At 42.0% G+C, this 19,006-nt stretch overlaps 1 protein-coding gene across 1 annotated transcript; it reads left to right on the top strand.

Moving 5' to 3' along the window:
• Nucleotides 1-1,159: 1,159 nt before the first annotated feature.
• LOC107837581 (podocan) lies at nucleotides 1,160-13,068 on the top strand. The gene is given in 7 exon segments (XM_074560047.1): nucleotides 1,160-1,200; nucleotides 1,606-1,819; nucleotides 1,821-2,167; nucleotides 2,169-2,599; nucleotides 4,049-4,460; nucleotides 11,977-12,220; nucleotides 12,811-13,068. Coding segments are annotated over 7 exon segments (1,947 nt in total).
• Nucleotides 13,069-19,006: the final 5,938 nt, after the last annotated feature.

Below are 19,006 nucleotides of genomic sequence, written 5' to 3'. Positions count from 1 at the left end.
AGTAAGCAAATGATTCAGGATCGAGTTACTTTAGCAAGCAAGATGGAGGATGTCCTGGAGGAACATCTGGGAAGATCTGAGGAAGATTCTGCTAGGATTTCTTTACGAAAAGCCACAAACACTGAGAAATCCTACCTCTCAGACACAGTGGATTATCTCAACAAAACAAATTCAGAGGAGGTGCAAGAAAATGGATTTCATTTATTTCCTAATTCAATCACAAAAATCCTTAGAGATGGCACTAGCAAGAGGGAAAAGCAAGAAGTAAAACTGGACCAAACGGATGCAAAAGTAAAGACAAATGATCCAGACAAAGACAAAAGAAAAAAAGACGGTCGCAGTAATTTATCTTTTTGAGGGTAAAAGAGACACAAAAGAAGATTATATGGAAGTTAAAGAAGAGGGGATTACAGAAACCCTCTCACAAAAAACAAAAGAAATGGGTGGCCATAAGGAAATGTACAATGTAACATTTCCTTTAGCCACGTTGTTCACACATTCAGAAATTCGTGGCACTTCGTCTCAAAATCGTTCAACTTTCCTCCATCATCAAGACCTTGTCCGTTCGATGCCTATTGTTTCCAAAACTGCTTCCTCAGACTCAAACATCGAGCTGAGAGAGGTGGAGGATAAGCATCTCCTACATTTAGGAACAGAAACACAAACAGTCGTGCCAAAGTCTTTAATGGACATAAACACAGACCCTGAGGTTAGAAAGAGTGAATTCATCACAACATGGGCAGCAAAGCTAAAACCAGCAGAGGTCAGGTTCATCCTCAACGGTTTAAAAACAAAGGAAGGAAATCATACATAGAAATTTAATAAAAATACACCCACTGCAAAAATGGTCCATTTTACCCCAAAGTCAAGCACAGTCCTACTGTCGGGCAAACCCACAATTGTTACGCAGATGGAAAATAACGCCATATTTATAGTTGGGTATAACAAAGTATCTCCTCCCCAGCCACAAGGAACCAAACCTTCACCCAGACTGAAACGTTTACCAACCACAGCACCATCCACGTCGCCAACTGAAACCAGCAGGATTAGCAGAAATGAGGAACCGTCTAAAGACAAAAGAAGGAGGAAAGACAGTAAAACACAAAAGCCACAAGAGGGGAAGAATAAAATACCTCCACCAACACTCTTTCCTCACTTCATGGATGACTACTGTCCACCTATGTGTGCTTGTTATGGGAGGTAAGCCTTTAAGAATATCGGCTGGTAAATGAGAGCATTTAAAATGTACTCATTATAAATAACGATCTCTGATGCGCCTCGCTGATTCCAAGTCCTAATCCAATACTCGTTACCGTGTATTTACTTCAAAAGACAATCAATTTACCAGTATTTTGAGTGTGTCCCATCCAGCTCATGTCTCTAATGAATGTCTCTCAGTTTTCTTTACCAATACTGACAAAGGTGCATTGGTCTGAGTAAAACCACTGTCTTCAGTCCTAAACAAAGAAGCCTCCTGAAGCTTATTAGCCAAACATTAGCCTAGTCCTATTGAAAAGGATAATTGTACAAGTTATAATTCCCTGTGTAAAATTAAATTTGTGTGACTGAGAGAATTAACAGTGTGCATTTCTTTTTTTGTTCCAGAGTTGTCCAGTGCTCCAATAAAGATGTTGAAGATTTTCCATATGGAATCCCCTATAATGCCCACTACATCCTCCTGATGAACAACCACATCAGCAGCATCCAGCTGGACTTGCTCAGTGAATATTCGTCCATGGAATTCCTTTCCTTAAGCAACAATCGGCTCACAGATGGAGCCATAGAAGGATCTTTTGAGGGGATTCCCGTCTTGAAGCGTCCTCTATCTGGACAGGAATCAACTTCAAAGTGTGCCAACCGACCTCCCAATTTCTCTCGAGGAGCTACGACTGGACAACAATCTCCTGGAGACGATGTCTGAGGCGGCCTGGGCACAGTGTCCTAGTCTGCTGGTTTTAAGCCTGAGCAACAACAGCCTGGGGAATAGATCTGGATCTCTTCCTCCTGGTGCACTGTCCCCTCTGCACAATCTACGTACCCTGAACCTGGATTATAATCAGCTAGCCTCAGAACCTTTAGAGTTACCACTGTCCATAAAGGAGTTATATCTTAGAGGAAACCACCTTGAGCAACTTAACCGAGGGGTTTTTTAATGGTATATCACAGATGTTGGTGTTGGATCTCAGTGCAAACAGGTTGAAGAGCAAAGGCCTTCTTAGAGATTCCCTCATCAATGCGACACATTTGGAAAGCCTAAACTTAGAAGGAAACAAACTAAAGCAAGTGCCGCGAAACCTTCCTAACTCTCTGAAAACTCTAAATCTGGAAGGCAATCTAATATCTTCCATAAAGAAAGCCTCCTTTCGCAACTTGGACAACCTCGAGCACTTGGGACTGGCAAGAAATGAGATTTTCAAAGTATCCGCCGGTGCATTTAAGGCCTTGCATCGGTTAGACCTGTGTCACAACAAGTTGCACCAGGTGCCCAGGCGACTGCCTGAAGGCCTGCACTCGGTAGCACTCGCATACAACAAGATCGAGTCAGTGCAACGCGTTCTGCTGGGGCAGTCAAAGTCTTACTCTCAGCAGACTTGTGCAAGTACGTCTGGAGCACAACATGGGGAAGCTGGATGTGCGCGCTTTCAGGTGTTTACGTGGAACGCAGGTCGTGCACTTCCACTGAACTTCCAAACCATGGAAGTTTTAAATAGATCTGCTGCTCCAGGACTCGGCCCTTTTTTATATCGACTCCTCCACTTTTAAACAAAGACTTCAGCACTCACACAGGCCAACTGTGAAAACAAATGACCACATTTTATTATGTGTAAAGTTCAGCTCATTGTGTGTGACCAGCCCATGTCTTCCTCTCTGACTGTTTTTGTGGGAGATAGCTTTCCTCGCAGGCGTGTTGCTTTGCAGTGGTTTGTGTGAAACACCGACTGAAAACACAGGAAAGTCCAGAATCCACGAGGATCCAGTTTTACTTAAGACCAGATGTCTTAAGTACGTCAGTGCAATTATGTTTTGTTTTTATTTTTATATACAGTATTTATACTATATTTCTACTCTGACCGGAGAATTGGGTTTTTTTATGCCAATGCCTTTGCAGCATAGTGAAGAAGTTAATGAAACCTTCAAATTTGATTGGTAAAAACTTCAAAAACAATGCAACTTTTGGTTTTATATATAAAATAAAATCACAATGACGAACACTGAAGTTTCCTTTTCTGTTGTCTCAAAAATGAAAACGTTTAAGGGGCAGGAACACTTTTCCAAAGCGCAGTAAGAGTCTAAGTTGAATCCAACACGAATGTCGTCTGATGGAGACGGATAGATTTACCGGACTGTGGCTCTGAGGCAAGGCGGCAGCAGGACGCAGAGAAGGCAATGTTTAATCCCGACACATTCCTGCCAGCATCTACAAAATTCTTCCAGTTTCTCTGGAAATTCCCACGATGACACAAAAACTCAATCTTGTGAAATATCAAAAGGTGGCTGGCAAATAAAAGGCTTTATTATCATAAATAAATATTTAATAAAGTGACAAACATTTTTAGGAAGTAAATTAAACTAAAATCAAAATAGACGGATTTCTGAATGGTGTTTGCGTACAGAAACACCAATTTTAATCCATTTGTTTCTAGTGAAGACTTTCCAATATGTCAAGATGCGATTTGAAACAAAACCACAAGATGGCAGTAATGTACAGGAGTTAGTTCTGATAAGGACAGCCTTTACTTGGACACAGAGAAACTAAATCTTCAGATTATGAAATGTTTTCATAATCACTGGTAAAAAAAAACAACAAAAAAAATCACCAAGTGATTTCCAGAAGCTCAAAGAAAGAAGAAGAGAAAAAGACACAAGCATAGACTTCAAATAGTTACTTTAAAGTAATATGCAAACATATACCTAATATCCTTTTATTCAGTTTGGAAACCTCACAAATTAGAAGCCTCCAATTTGTTTCTTTAAAAAAAAAAAAACAATTGAGATCGAAATTGAACATAAAATATCTAAATGATAAAGTTAAATGCTTTTCATATAGATAAACAGCAACACATTTTGCAGCAGGAGTATGAGCCCACGTGGAGGTGCTCAGCACTTTTCTTCCCCAACCTCCTCCCTTCTCTGCCTCTAATAAGTTCACTCATCGACGTGGCACTGCACCCACCGGGTCTGGGAAAGAAGAACAGGAGGAGGGGGCAAGAGGGAGGGCTGAGGAGAGACGGAGGGAGGGCTCGGAGAATGGATCCAGGCTCCACCAGTTCACGCTGCAAGTGTCCAGAAGGGAAGAGCTTCGGTTGGGGTAGAGAGCTCACCAGCACCTCCCTACGGTCCAGCAGGACCCCAACCTGCATCACGACACCTCTTCTACCTGCAGATACCTTCTGCTTTACTCGTTCCCGGCCTCTTTTCTGCTCGTCTCCTCAACACAAACGTTATTTCGATGACTTATCGTGAGATCAGACCACTATGAATACGTCTGCAGACTTTTAGGAGTACAGTACCTGAACAGCTGTTTTCATAGTCGCCTCGGGCGTGCGTGTGTTTGTGTGTGTGTGAGAAGAAATGGCTCCCATGACGGAGTCTGATTCCACATGCTGCTTTAAGCTGTTCGGCAGATGGTTGCTTTTATCTGTCTGCTGCTGCATCCTGAGAAGGGTGCCCTCTGATATTTATGCATATTTAAACTGCAAATATATGAATTGCATGAAAAAAAAAAGCCTGCCGGAGTGATTGATGCAGCTTGATCCAAAACCACTGCCCTCATGAATCAATCACTAACTCTTTGCTTGGAGACATATCACAGCTGACTGGTGCAACGTGAAGTAAATCCCCTACATTTAGTATCTGCGGTGCAGGGTTCCTCCTCTTTGCCTTCAAAATACAAATTCTTGCAGCTGAAAATACAAAATCTGAGATGTTTTTGATCCGACTCTGTCTGCTTTCCCTGAACCCTCTTCATGAATTAGACCACAAAAAGAATAGGAATGTAAAAAAGAAAAAAAAAAAAAAGAAAAGAGGAGCGGGAACAGGATATTAAACCACACCCTACTTGTGATCCACACCAGGCAAACATTTTAGAGGATCTGAGCTTCGGTAGGGTTCAGCTGTTGCTTGCTTTCTTTTATTAAAAGCTTCCATGCTTCACAGTCTCAAAAGTATAAAATTTATTCCATTGTCTACGGGGTCATGTGAGTTGACCGTCCGTGACTTAAAGATGCTTTCCATAGAAACTCACATGTTAAAGATTTTCTAAGCTACACGAGTTCAGATGTTTCAGTTGTCTGGAGAAATGCAAGTGTAAAAAAGACAAACATGTCTAAGTGGCTCTTTTTCTCTCTCTCACACACACACACACACACACACACACACACACACACACACACACACTCTCTCTCTCTTTCTCCTTCTGCTAAATGGAAGTATGAACATCTCCAATTGACTGCATTTATCCTCCTGAACCCAATATCCACTCCTATATCTCATCTAATGTAACCTTTTATCAAGTCTAAGCTTAGCATTGACACAATGTCTGAAACGCTGCAGTCAACGTTGTGGCCCTGCTGCAAAAACGTCACCTCACGTTGATTATAAGGTGCTTTCAGAAGGGTTTAAAACTGCTTCCCAAAGTTAAAGTGCCATACCTGGAGTGACAGAGAGGTGGCGCTTGTGTTAGCCAAGCGCAGAAAATGAGACGGTAGAAGGCCTGGAGGACAACAGGGAGGGGAAAGTGTTTGGGAGGAGGGGATTGAGAGAGAAACCATGGGAGCCAGAGGGACCTCAGACACACAGACCAGCCTATCAGCAAACCACGCAGTCAGACATAAGAGCGCATAGTTTGCACACGTTTGCATTAGGTTGCACACTAAAGCACAAACTACACGTCCTGCTGTGCATCTCTACGTTTTAGTTCTGAAGGATCATCTTTTTGACAAAGAGCACAAACTGTGCTTTGATGTACAAACCCAAAGAGATCAAATCCAAACTGCTTGTGGCTGTTACTGCAGCAAAAGCTTCATATACAGGGTGATTGCTTATGGGGGAGAATTCAAATGAATGCAACACATTTCTGATTTGCATCTGAAAACCCTCTTCCTATCCACTCCCCCAATGAGACACCTTGGCATTTGATAAAATGTGAAAAAGTTACGGAGCTAAAGAGCACTTGATACCACACAGCTTCCCGTTTTCTTAGTGGAAAATACACGAGGAGGGATTAAAAGCAGAAGTCACAGAAAGCTCTTCAAGCTCAACCTTCCTTGAATGCAGACCCCTGGAGGACTCACTCAAGCATTCTCAAAATGAAAAACCTCGCGAGGCGTCAGAGGACGGGCGACGTGCACGACGCCGTCAGGACCGTCGCTCGGACTTGTCCGGTCGTTTTCCCTCACCGGCCAGAAACGGCGACGGGCCTCTCGATTTACATCAAATATAGCTGCCGGCTCCGAGCTTTCCAGACTTAAAGCTGATGGCTGTTTACCATCAGGTCTATACTTGTTTATACGTCTGCATTTCCTGCTGCAAGCCATTTGTTTGAAGCAGTTTGGATTCATAAATAGCAATTACTGCATATGGAAAGAGGCAGCCAGAGGTCATAGTTATATGATGGCGCTGAAAACTTTGTTGATCTTCTCTTCTGCCTACGCTTTCTGGTGTTAAACACACATTGTATATAGATCGGTGTCCTTTTAATGCACTGTTCAAATACTCACTTAAGTCACACTCAAAGTTCAGAAATGTAGTTACGGCTGGTGAATAGAAGTTATCCTTTCTTTCACTGTCAAAACATCAAAATTAAAATTTGACGATAAAAGTGATAAAAGTTCAATCGAAAGGAAAACGTTGAGCAACACCAACCCAAATAATAAATGACACTTATTTTTCAGTGGCGTTGTCCAAAAGGGTCCTATGATGTCACATAAACGTAGTTTTAAATCCCTGAGATGTATTTTTATACCCGTTTTCCACTTTGAAACAGTGACACACAGTCAACTCAGCCCAGTGATTACTTGCATTAAACATGACACGTTTTCATAGATTAGCTGTAATTTGTAAGCTCAAATCAACTCGCTGTAAGTGTTTTGTCATATTCCTTTCCTGTATTTTTATGGGATTTTTTTTATTGCCTGTAAAACCGTAAAGACGGTCTTGACGTGGTGCAGACATTAACAGATGCACTCGCTTGCATCTAATGATTTAAGCAACACTAATTACATAGAGTATGTAGTCTATTTAAATCATAGTACTAGTGTGTCTCTGCACAACACAAATGGTTTCAGAAAGTGAAAGAGTTTGCCGGTTCCACGGACCGTTTGGTCGGGGTCAAAGGTTAAGCTTTCCTATCATCTTTCAGAAAAAAAAAAAAAAATTCCAGGATTCAATCTGGGAGGCTGAAGAATCCCCTGAAGCCTTCAGGTTTCCTCCAAAAGAGGACGAAAACAAGTCGAAACTAGATGGGCTCTCCCCGACACTCAACGTGGTGCTCGGGATCGTTTTAGAGAGTTAGTTTTGTTGTAATCGTCAAACTGTTTCACAATCTCTGCATGTCCACAGGACGGAATAAAGCCTGGTATTAAAATCCCTCTGCAGGTCATTTGTAAATACGGTGATCTTGACTTGCTTCGTACATATGAAGCCGTCCGTCTCTCCAGCAATGAGATCTACAAACAAGGTCAAACTTTAGGATGGACGCGAGGTCCCCTCACCTTCTGTGTTTTGGTTCCAACCATTAATCACCGTCTAGACAGGGAAACAGAAGGCAAATCAGGTCACTAATAAGTAAACATTGTTTAAAGAAACTAAACATAGCAGGCTGGGTAGACAGGTGGGTGGCAGCAGCCTGTTTTCTGAATGTTAATAAGCGAGCAGAAAATAAGACGGGCAAAGCTGAGTCATTAAAGGGGATGAAGGGAATTACCTTCTTAGAACTCACTCTGCAAATCCACTTGGAGGAATTTTTAAGCAGAGTCGCCTCAACGGCTTCATGCCGCTGCCGCCTTAATTCATCAAACCTTTTACTGTCCTCCCTCGAGTAAAAACTTTAAAAACCTTTTTTTTTTTTCTGCAGTTGCAGCCGATTATCCTCCGAGGTGCATTTCTACCAGCTTCCCACATCCATTCATCCCTTCATCCATTCATTGTCTATATCCAGATGAAGCAGGACTGGATTCCAACTCAGGAATCTTCTTCTGCAACCAGCTGTTCCTCCATGCAGCCCAGAGTTTTGCATGTAGATGCCAAATATTGTTTCCGTCGGATTAGAAATTAATAATGTATTTGAAACTGTGTCATCATCAATTATTCCAATTCAGTCAAGGTTGTACGTTTAGCATCCAACAGGCTTTGGATCCATTTTCACCCCCCATCGACGATAACCAGTCTGCCTTTCCCTGCTGAAGCGATCGATAGTCAACCCACAGCATCATGCTGCCGCTGCCATGCTTTGTGGCAGGGATGGTGATATTCTTCCACCGTTTTGCAGATGTTTACCGTGTCCCAGACACAACTTGTGGCAAACTGCAAACAGGACGATGTGACGTCCATCTTACAACAACGGGGTCTCTTCTTGATGGTGTTTAAAGTTTAGAAAGTAATAAAATAATTGCATACCATTATTAGTCTTATTTTAATAATCAGAATAGAAAAAAGTTGTATTTTTTTGCCTATTGATCGATACTTTATTTACATACAGTCCCAACAATGCACTTAATTGCATTTGCAAGTCTCTGTTTACAAGAACATTAATACATTAATAAGTAAGTACATTAATGTACATTACATTAATGCTTTGACTTGGTGTCCGTTTCCCTCATGGAGCCAGAGTTCAGATATATTACAGCGAAAGGCAAAGACGGAGTCAAATTTCATGGCAAACCTACCAATATTGGTTTTGACATTTGATGAAAAGCCAAAGGTCATAATTTTCAAAATCAGTTCCTCGGCAGCCGAGGAGATCGCAAACAGATGTGTAAAGTTTCACTGCAGCCTGTCCTGTAATTCAGGATTTTTATGTAGATGAGACCCTAAAAATGACAGAGTTTAAAGTCGGCTCAAAAGCAGAAGTCTTACGGTCCTTGTAGTGGTGATGAAATGTTATCAGAGGCTCCATTTTATTTTGATTTACGATAAAAAACACTGAAAGTCGGAAGTCTGTCCCCACGTGTGACGGCCCAGTTGCTTAAAACGTCGACTTCCTATCGACCAGCCGACGCCGTGAACCTGAAAGACGTGCAAACGTGCAGTGAAGCAGAAAGGACAGCGTCTTAATTCACAGTAATCGCTCCAACTCGGCCTATTAAAATGTCCTGGATTGTTCCACACTTACGACATTTTATGTGAGTCAAATGGGAGTGTTGTAATGAGATGTTCAAGTCGACAACAGATCTTTGAGCAGCGCAGCGTGACTCATGTTCTCCCTCGCCTCGTGGCCCGGCAGTAAATTCAGATTTAACGAGACGATCTTAATAATCGATGTAAATATACACTCAAAAAGAAAATCATCCATTTCACCTTCGCCTTTTTTTTCATGATTGGCTCTGCGGAAAAATTTCATCCAAATTAAAAAAAACAAACAATCGTGACATGATGCTTTTAAACCTGATAGAATATCAACAACAACCATCTGGGTGTAAAAATCCCCCTGACTCGAGTTTGTGCTGATGTTTGAAGAAAGTCATTCGTAGAGCAGCCATGTGTTTGTGCCAAGTGTTGTGAAACCGAGTGGTTGCCCAACATCTCCTGTCGTACTCGTCTCTACCGCCCAATGTTTTTCCGATCCGATATGACATTGCATGTTTTGGGTGAGAAAATGTCAGCCGAGTTTAACAACTGACCCCTTTTTTTTCTTATGCTTGAAAAACATTTAAAAGTAGTTGGTCATAGAAGCAATTTAAACCCAGAATTATTTACACACCCTGAAGATCTAGACATAAAACCATTTTCATTCCACCAAAACATTTCTATTTGATACGAAACAAGACAGGAGTTTCTTAAATGGCACTGAAACAGTTCTAAGATAATTATGAGTGTAAAGAAAAATAATTTCTCTGATTTATTTGAAAACATGAAAGTCTGTACCCCTTAATCAGTGGAAAAAAACAACTTCACTGACAATTTTAGCAGTCAGATCCTACTGATAACTGCTGATCGGCTGAACTATGTCATGAACATCTCGACGGTCTTCACATCTGCTGTACAAAAGCTTGTTATTTATCCAGAAAGTGAATATCTTTAAGATTTGGAGTTGTTTGAAGAATGGCCTTTTTGAAACGTTTCTTTCAGTCCCTAAAGTGAACACACCATCCAAAGGACCAACACCCCAATCGTTCCCATTTCGCCTCTGATCTCTGATGCCGAAAACCTGACCAAAGTTTAGGAACACCACAGTCCCGAATTATCTGGGTAAGCAATACTTCTAAAAGGGAAATATTGACTTGTTGACATCAGAATGAAGATGCATAATCATTCGTTCGTGGGTCTTGAACTTCCCAGGCCTGTTTTCTGCTGTTTGAGGTTAAAAAGCTCTTGTGCAATTGCAGATTTCCTCCAGTTTCTCTTTATCAAAACAGGATGTTCTCTGACTCAGCCTCACTGCCATCCATAACCTCAACGTCTGTGGTCAAGAGTTCCCATAACTCAGAATGTGAGTGAGGATAGCTGCCACGACTGTAGAATCTGTAACAGAGAAGGAAAACGTTACCAGCTCTACTCGCAAAACGAGCTCAGACTGGACAGTAAGTGGGCGCCGCCAGCAGTGCTAATATAATTTCAGGCTGGAAAACTGGTTGTGAGCGCACCTCTGTTCCAGTCTGGTCATTTTTCAGCTGCTGACTTTGGTCTGCGAAGCAACACAAACCCGGACAAGAAAATGTGAGGTATGTGGAAAGAATTGGGGCAGACTTTAAACTCAGATCGATCCAAGCGTAACCGAGGAACCGTCGAGCTCGCTGAACAATTCAGAAATCAACCAGGAAGCCTCTGGTATAAAATCTGACCACTGGCTTCTAATCCTCCCGACTCCCTCCCATACCGTGGTGCTGAAGGAGTGACTAATCCAAGAATATCTGATTTCAGCTTATGTAAAGACACACATGGTGCTTTTTTTTCCAGTTTTGGAGAGCTTACAGAGCCTCTGGAAAGCTTCATGAGAACACTTTTGAAAAGATTGACTGCTTCTTATCCATTCCATGCCCTCAGCCACAAAAAAACAAAAAAAAACAAACCACAGAGTCCGGGAGAGAGAAAATGTGGCCAACACCTAATTGGCTCCACCAACAGCCTCTTGGTGTGCCAGGCCCTTTTTTTTTTCTTTTTTTTTTTCTCTCTTGTTCGGCAAAACCCTTCGAGAAGCAATTTTTTTTATTTTTTTTGTAATTGTGAATATTTTTGACCTCTTCCACATTAAAGATCGTTGAGAAAAGCCATCACATTGGGCTAGTAAGGTTACTTTTTCCGCAATAAATCTTCACAAACTTTGATCAAATACCGGATGAAATCAATGAAAAACACCGGACAGAGAGTTAAAATCTTCTCCAGCCCGTACAGANTGTGTGCTTGTTATGGGAGGTAAGCCTTTAAGAATATCGGCTGGTAAATGAGAGCATTTAAAATGTACTCATTATAAATAACGATCTCTGATGCGCCTCGCTGATTCCAAGTCCTAATCCAATACTCGTTACCGTGTATTTACTTCAAAAGACAATCAATTTACCAGTATTTTGAGTGTGTCCCATCCAGCTCATGTCTCTAATGAATGTCTCTCAGTTTTCTTTACCAATACTGAGTAAGGTGCATCGGTCTGAGTAAAACCACTGTCTTCAGTCCTAAACAAAGAAGCCTCCTGAAGCTTATTAGCCAAACATTAGCCTAGTCCTATTGAAAAGGATAATTGTACAAGTTATAATTCCCTGTGTAAAATTAAATTTGTGTGACTGAGAGAATTAACAGTGTGCATTTCTTTTTTTGTTCCAGAGTTGTCCAGTGCTCCAATAAAGATGTTGAAGATTTTCCATATGGAATCCCCTGTAATGCCCACTACATCCTCCTGATGAACAACCACATCAGCAGCATCCAGCTGGACTTGCTCAGTGAATATTCGTCCATGGAATTCCTTTCCTTAAGCAACAATCGGCTCACAGATGGAGCCATAGAAGGATCTTTTGAGGGGATTCCCGTCTTGAAGCGTCTCCATCTCTGGACAGGAATCAACTTCAAAGTGTGCCAACCGACCTCCCAATTTCTCTCGAGGAGCTACGACTGGACAACAATCTCCTGGAGACGATGTCTGAGGCGGCCTGGGCACAGTGTCCTAGTCTGCTGGTTTTAAGCCTGAGCAACAACAGCCTGGGGAATAGATCTGGATCACTTCCTCCTGGTGCACTGTCCCCTCTGCACAATCTACGTACCCTGAACCTGGATTATAATCAGCTAGCCTCAGAACCTTTAGAGTTACCACTGTCCATAAAGGAGTTATATCTTAGAGGAAACCACCTTGAGCAACTTAACCGAGGGGTTTTTTAATGGTATATCACAGATGTTGGTGTTGGATCTCAGTGCAAACAGGTTGAAGAGCAAAGGCCTTCTTAGAGATTCCCTCATCAATGCGACACATTTGGAAAGCCTAAACTTAGAAGGAAACAAACTAAAGCAAGTGCCGCGAAACCTTCCTAACTCTCTGAAAACTCTAAATCTGGAAGGCAATCTAATATCTTCCATAAAGAAAGCCTCCTTTCGCAACTTGGACAACCTCGAGCACTTGGACTGGCAAGAAATGCAATTTTCAAAGTATCCGCCTGTGCATTTAAGGCCTTGCATCGGTTAGACCTGTGTCACAACAAGTTGCACCAGGTGCCCAGGCGACTGCCTGAAGGCCTGCACTCGGTAGCACTCGCATACAACAAGATCGAGTCAGTGCCCAGCAACGCGTTCTGCTGGGGCAGTCAAAGTCTTACTCTCAGCAGACTTGTGCAAGTACGTCTGGAGCACAACTTAATTGACATGGGGAAGCTGGATGTGCGCGCTTTCAGGTGTTTACGTGGAACGCAGGTCGTGCACTTCCACTGAACTTCCAAACCGTGGAAGTTTTAAATAGATCTGCTGCTCCAGGACTCGGCCCTTTTTTATATCGACTCCTCCACTTTTAAACAAAGACTTCAGCACTCACACAGGCCAACTGTGAAAACAAATGACCACATTTTATTATGTGTAAAGTTCAGCTCATTGTGTGTGACCAGCCCATGTCTTCCTCTCCGACTGTTTTTGTGGCAGATAGTTTTCCTTGCAGGCGTGTTGCTTTGCAGTGGTTTGCGTGAAACACCGACTGAAAACACAGGAAAGTCCAGAATCCACGAGGATCCAGTTTTACTTAAGACCAGATGTCTTAAGTACGTCAGTGCAATTATGTTTTGTTTTAATTTTTATATACAGTATTTATACTATATTTCTACTCTGACCGGAGAATTGATTTTTTATGTCAATGCCTTTGCAGCATGCCTAAGACGTTACTGAAACCTTCAAATCTGATTGGTAAAAACTTCAAAAGGAATGTAACTTTTGGTTTTATATATAAAATAAAATCACAATGACGAACACTGAAGTTTCCTTTTCTGTTGACTCAAAAATGAAAACGTTTAAGGGGCAGGAACACTTTTCCAAAGCGCAGTAAGAGTCTAAGTTGAATCCAACACGAATGTCGTCTGATGGAGACGGATAGATTTACCGGACTGTGGCTCTGAGGCAAGGCGGCAGCAGGACGCAGAGAAGGCAATGTTTAATCCCGACACATTCCTGCCAGCATCTACAAAATTCTTCCAGTTTCTCTGGAAATTCCCACGATGACACAAAAACTCAATCTTGTGAAATATCAAAAGGTGGCTGGCAAATAAAAGGCTTTATTATCATAAATAAATATTTAATAAAGTGACAAACATTTTTAGGAAGTAAATTAAACTAAAATCAAAATAGACGGATTTCTGAATGGTGTTTGCGTACAGAAACACCAATTTTAATCCATTTGTTTCTAGTGAAGACTTTCCAATATGTCAAGATGCGATTTGAAACAAAACCACAAGATGGCAGTAATGTACAGGAGTTAGTTCTGATAAGGACAGCCTTTACTTGGACACAGAGAAACTAAATCTTCAGATTATGAAATGTTTTCATAATCACTGGTAAAAAAAAACAACAAAAAAAATCACCAAGTGATTTCCAGAAGCTCAAAGAAAGAAGAAGAGAAAAAGACACAAGCATAGACTTCAAATAGTTACTTTAAAGTAATATGCAAACATATACCTAATATCCTTTTATTCAGTTTGGAAACCTCACAAATTAGAAGCCTCCAATTTGTTTCTTTAAAAAAAAAAAAACAATTGAGATCGAAATTGAACATAAAATATCTAAATGATAAAGTTAAATGCTTTTCATATAGATAAACAGCAACACATTTTGCAGCAGGAGTATGAGCCCACGTGGAGGTGCTCAGCACTTTTCTTCCCCAACCTCCTCCCTTCTCTGCCTCTAATAAGTTCACTCATCGACGTGGCACTGCACCCACCGGGTCTGGGAAAGAAGAACAGGAGGAGGGGGCAAGAGGGAGGGCTGAGGAGAGACGGAGGGAGGGCTCGGAGAATGGATCCAGGCTCCACCAGTTCACGCTGCAAGTGTCCAGAAGGGAAGAGCTTCGGTTGGGGTAGAGAGCTCACCAGCACCTCCCTACGGTCCAGCAGGACCCCAACCTGCATCACGACACCTCTTCTACCTGCAGATACCTTCTGCTTTACTCGTTCCCGGCCTCTTTTCTGCTCGTCTCCTCAACACAAACGTTATTTCGATGACTTATCGTGAGATCAGACCACTATGAATACGTCTGCAGACTTTTAGGAGTACAGTACCTGAACAGCTGTTTTCATAGTCGCCTCGGGCGTGCGTGTGTTTGTGTGTGTGTGAGAAGAAATGGCTCCCATGACGGAGTCTGATTCCACATGCTGCTTTAAGCTGTTCGGCAGATGGTTGCTTTTATCTGTCTGCTGCTGCATCCTGAGAAGGGTGCCCTCTGATATTTATGCATATTTAAACTGCAAATATATGAATTGCATGAAAAAAAAAAGCCTGCCGGAGTGATTGATGCAGCTTGATCCAAAACCACTGCCCTCATGAATCAATCACTAACTCTTTGCTTGGAGACATATCACAGCTGACTGGTGCAACGTGAAGTAAATCCCCTACATTTAGTATCTGCGGTGCAGGGTTCCTCCTCTTTGCCTTCAAAATACAAATTCTTGCAGCTGAAAATACAAAATCTGAGATGTTTTTGATCCGACTCTGTCTGCTTTCCCTGAACCCTCTTCATGAATTAGACCACAAAAAGAATAGGAATGTAAAAAAGAAAAAAAAAAAAAAGAAAAGAGGAGCGGGAACAGGATATTAAACCACACCCTACTTGTGATCCACACCAGGCAAACATTTTAGAGGATCTGAGCTTCGGTAGGGTTCAGCTGTTGCTTGCTTTCTTTTATTAAAAGCTTCCATGCTTCACAGTCTCAAAAGTATAAAATTTATTCCATTGTCTACGGGGTCATGTGAGTTGACCGTCCGTGACTTAAAGATGCTTTCCATAGAAACTCACATGTTAAAGATTTTCTAAGCTACACGAGTTCAGATGTTTCAGTTGTCTGGAGAAATGCAAGTGTAAAAAAGACAAACATGTCTAAGTGGCTCTTTTTCTCTCTCTCACACACACACACACACACACACACACACACACACACACACACACACTCTCTCTCTCTTTCTCCTTCTGCTAAATGGAAGTATGAACATCTCCAATTGACTGCATTTATCCTCCTGAACCCAATATCCACTCCTATATCTCATCTAATGTAACCTTTTATCAAGTCTAAGCTTAGCATTGACACAATGTCTGAAACGCTGCAGTCAACGTTGTGGCCCTGCTGCAAAAACGTCACCTCACGTTGATTATAAGGTGCTTTCAGAAGGGTTTAAAACTGCTTCCCAAAGTTAAAGTGCCATACCTGGAGTGACAGAGAGGTGGCGCTTGTGTTAGCCAAGCGCAGAAAATGAGACGGTAGAAGGCCTGGAGGACAACAGGGAGGGGAAAGTGTTTGGGAGGAGGGGATTGAGAGAGAAACCATGGGAGCCAGAGGGACCTCAGACACACAGACCAGCCTATCAGCAAACCACGCAGTCAGACATAAGAGCGCATAGTTTGCACACGTTTGCATTAGGTTGCACACTAAAGCACAAACTACACGTCCTGCTGTGCATCTCTACGTTTTAGTTCTGAAGGATCATCTTTTTGACAAAGAGCACAAACTGTGCTTTGATGTACAAACCCAAAGAGATCAAATCCAAACTGCTTGTGGCTGTTACTGCAGCAAAAGCTTCATATACAGGGTGATTGCTTATGGGGGAGAATTCAAATGAATGCAACACATTTCTGATTTGCATCTGAAAACCCTCTTCCTATCCACTCCCCCAATGAGACACCTTGGCATTTGATAAAATGTGAAAAAGTTACGGAGCTAAAGAGCACTTGATACCACACAGCTTCCCGTTTTCTTAGTGGAAAATACACGAGGAGGGATTAAAAGCAGAAGTCACAGAAAGCTCTTCAAGCTCAACCTTCCTTGAATGCAGACCCCTGGAGGACTCACTCAAGCATTCTCAAAATGAAAAACCTCGCGAGGCGTCAGAGGACGGGCGACGTGCACGACGCCGTCAGGACCGTCGCTCGGACTTGTCCGGTCGTTTTCCCTCACCGGCCAGAAACGGCGACGGGCCTCTCGATTTACATCAAATATAGCTGCCGGCTCCGAGCTTTCCAGACTTAAAGCTGATGGCTGTTTACCATCAGGTCTATACTTGTTTATACGTCTGCATTTCCTGCTGCAAGCCATTTGTTTGAAGCAGTTTGGATTCATAAATAGCAATTACTGCATATGGAAAGAGGCAGCCAGAGGTCATAGTTATATGATGGCGCTGAAAACTTTGTTGATCTTCTCTTCTGCCTACGCTTTCTGGTGTTAAACACACATTGTATATAGATCGGTGTCCTTTTAATGCACTGTTCAAATACTCACTTAAGTCACACTCAAAGTTCAGAAATGTAGTTACGGCTGGTGAATAGAAGTTATCCTTTCTTTCACTGTCAAAACATCAAAATTAAAATTTGACGATAAAAGTGATAAAAGTTCAATCGAAAGGAAAACGTTGAGCAACACCAACCCAAATAATAAATGACACTTATTTTTCAGTGGCGTTGTCCAAAAGGGTCCTATGATGTCACATAAACGTAGTTTTAAATCCCTGAGATGTATTTTTATACCCGTTTTCCACTTTGAAACAGTGACACACAGTCAACTCAGCCCAGTGATTACTTGCATTAAACATGACACGTTTTCATAGATTAGCTGTAATTTGTAAGCTCAAATCAACTCGCTGTAAGTGTTTTGTCATATTCCTTTCCTGTATTTTTATGGGATTTTTTTTATTGCCTGTAAAACCGTAAAGACGGTCTTGACGTGGTGCAGACATTAACAGATGCACTCGCTTGCATCTAATGATTTAAGCAACACTAATTACATAGAGTATGTAGTCTATTTAAATCATAGTACTAGTGTGTCTCTGCACAACACAAATGGTTTCAGAAAGTGAAAGAGTTTGCCGGTTCCACGGACCGTTTGGTCGGGGTCAAAGGTTAAGCTTTCCTATCATCTTTCAGAAAAAAAAAAAAAAATTCCAGGATTCAATCTGGGAGGCTGAAGAATCCCCTGAAGCCTTCAGGTTTCCTCCAAAAGAGGACGAAAACAAGTCGAAACTAGATGGGCTCTCCCCGACACTCAACGTGGTGCTCGGGATCGTTTTAGAGAGTTAGTTTTGTTGTAATCGTCAAACTGTTTCACAATCTCTGCATGTCCACAGGACGGAATAAAGCCTGGTATTAAAATCCCTCTGCAGGTCATTTGTAAATACGGTGATCTTGACTTGCTTCGTACATATGAAGCCGTCCGTCTCTCCAGCAATGAGATCTACAAACAAGGTCAAACTTTAGGATGGACGCGAGGTCCCCTCACCTTCTGTGTTTTGGTTCCAACCATTAATCACCGTCTAGACAGGGAAACAGAAGGCAAATCAGGTCACTAATAAGTAAACATTGTTTAAAGAAACTAAACATAGCAGGCTGGGTAGACAGGTGGGTGGCAGCAGCCTGTTTTCTGAATGTTAATAAGCGAGCAGAAAATAAGACGGGCAAAGCTGAGTCATTAAAGGGGATGAAGGGAATTACCTTCTTAGAACTCACTCTGCAAATCCACTTGGAGGAATTTTTAAGCAGAGTCGCCTCAACGGCTTCATGCCGCTGCCGCCTTAATTCATCAAACCTTTTACTGTCCTCCCTCGAGTAAAAACTTTAAAAACCTTTTTTTTTTTTCTGCAGTTGCAGCCGATTATCCTCCGAGGTGCATTTCTACCAGCTTCCCACATCCATTCATCCCTTCATCCATTCATTGTCTATATCCAGATGAAGCAGGACTGGATTCCAACTCAGGAATCTTCTTCTGCAACCAGCTGTTCCTCCATGCAGCCCAGAGTTTTGCATGTAGATGCCAAATATTGTTTCCGTCGGATTAGAAATTAATAATGTATTTGAAACTGTGTCATCATCAATTATTCCAATTCAGTCAAGGTTGTACGTTTAGCATCCAACAGGCTTTGGATCCATTTTCACCCCCCATCGACGATAACCAGTCTGCCTTTCCCTGCTGAAGCGATCGATAGTCAACCCACAGCATCATGCTGCCGCTGCCATGCTTTGTGGCAGGGATGGTGATATTCTTCCACCGTTTTGCAGATGTTTACCGTGTCCCAGACACAACTTGTGGCAAACTGCAAACAGGACGATGTGACGTCCATCTTACAACAACGGGGTCTCTTCTTGATGGTGTTTAAAGTTTAGAAAGTAATAAAATAATTGCATACCATTATT

The sequence above is a fragment of the Poecilia formosa genome, unplaced genomic scaffold (genome assembly GCF_000485575.1).
Source record: "Poecilia formosa unplaced genomic scaffold, Poecilia_formosa-5.1.2 Scaffold154, whole genome shotgun sequence".
Taxonomy (NCBI): domain Eukaryota; kingdom Metazoa; phylum Chordata; class Actinopteri; order Cyprinodontiformes; family Poeciliidae; genus Poecilia; species Poecilia formosa.
This window is presented reverse-complemented; position numbering and strand designations above follow the sequence as displayed.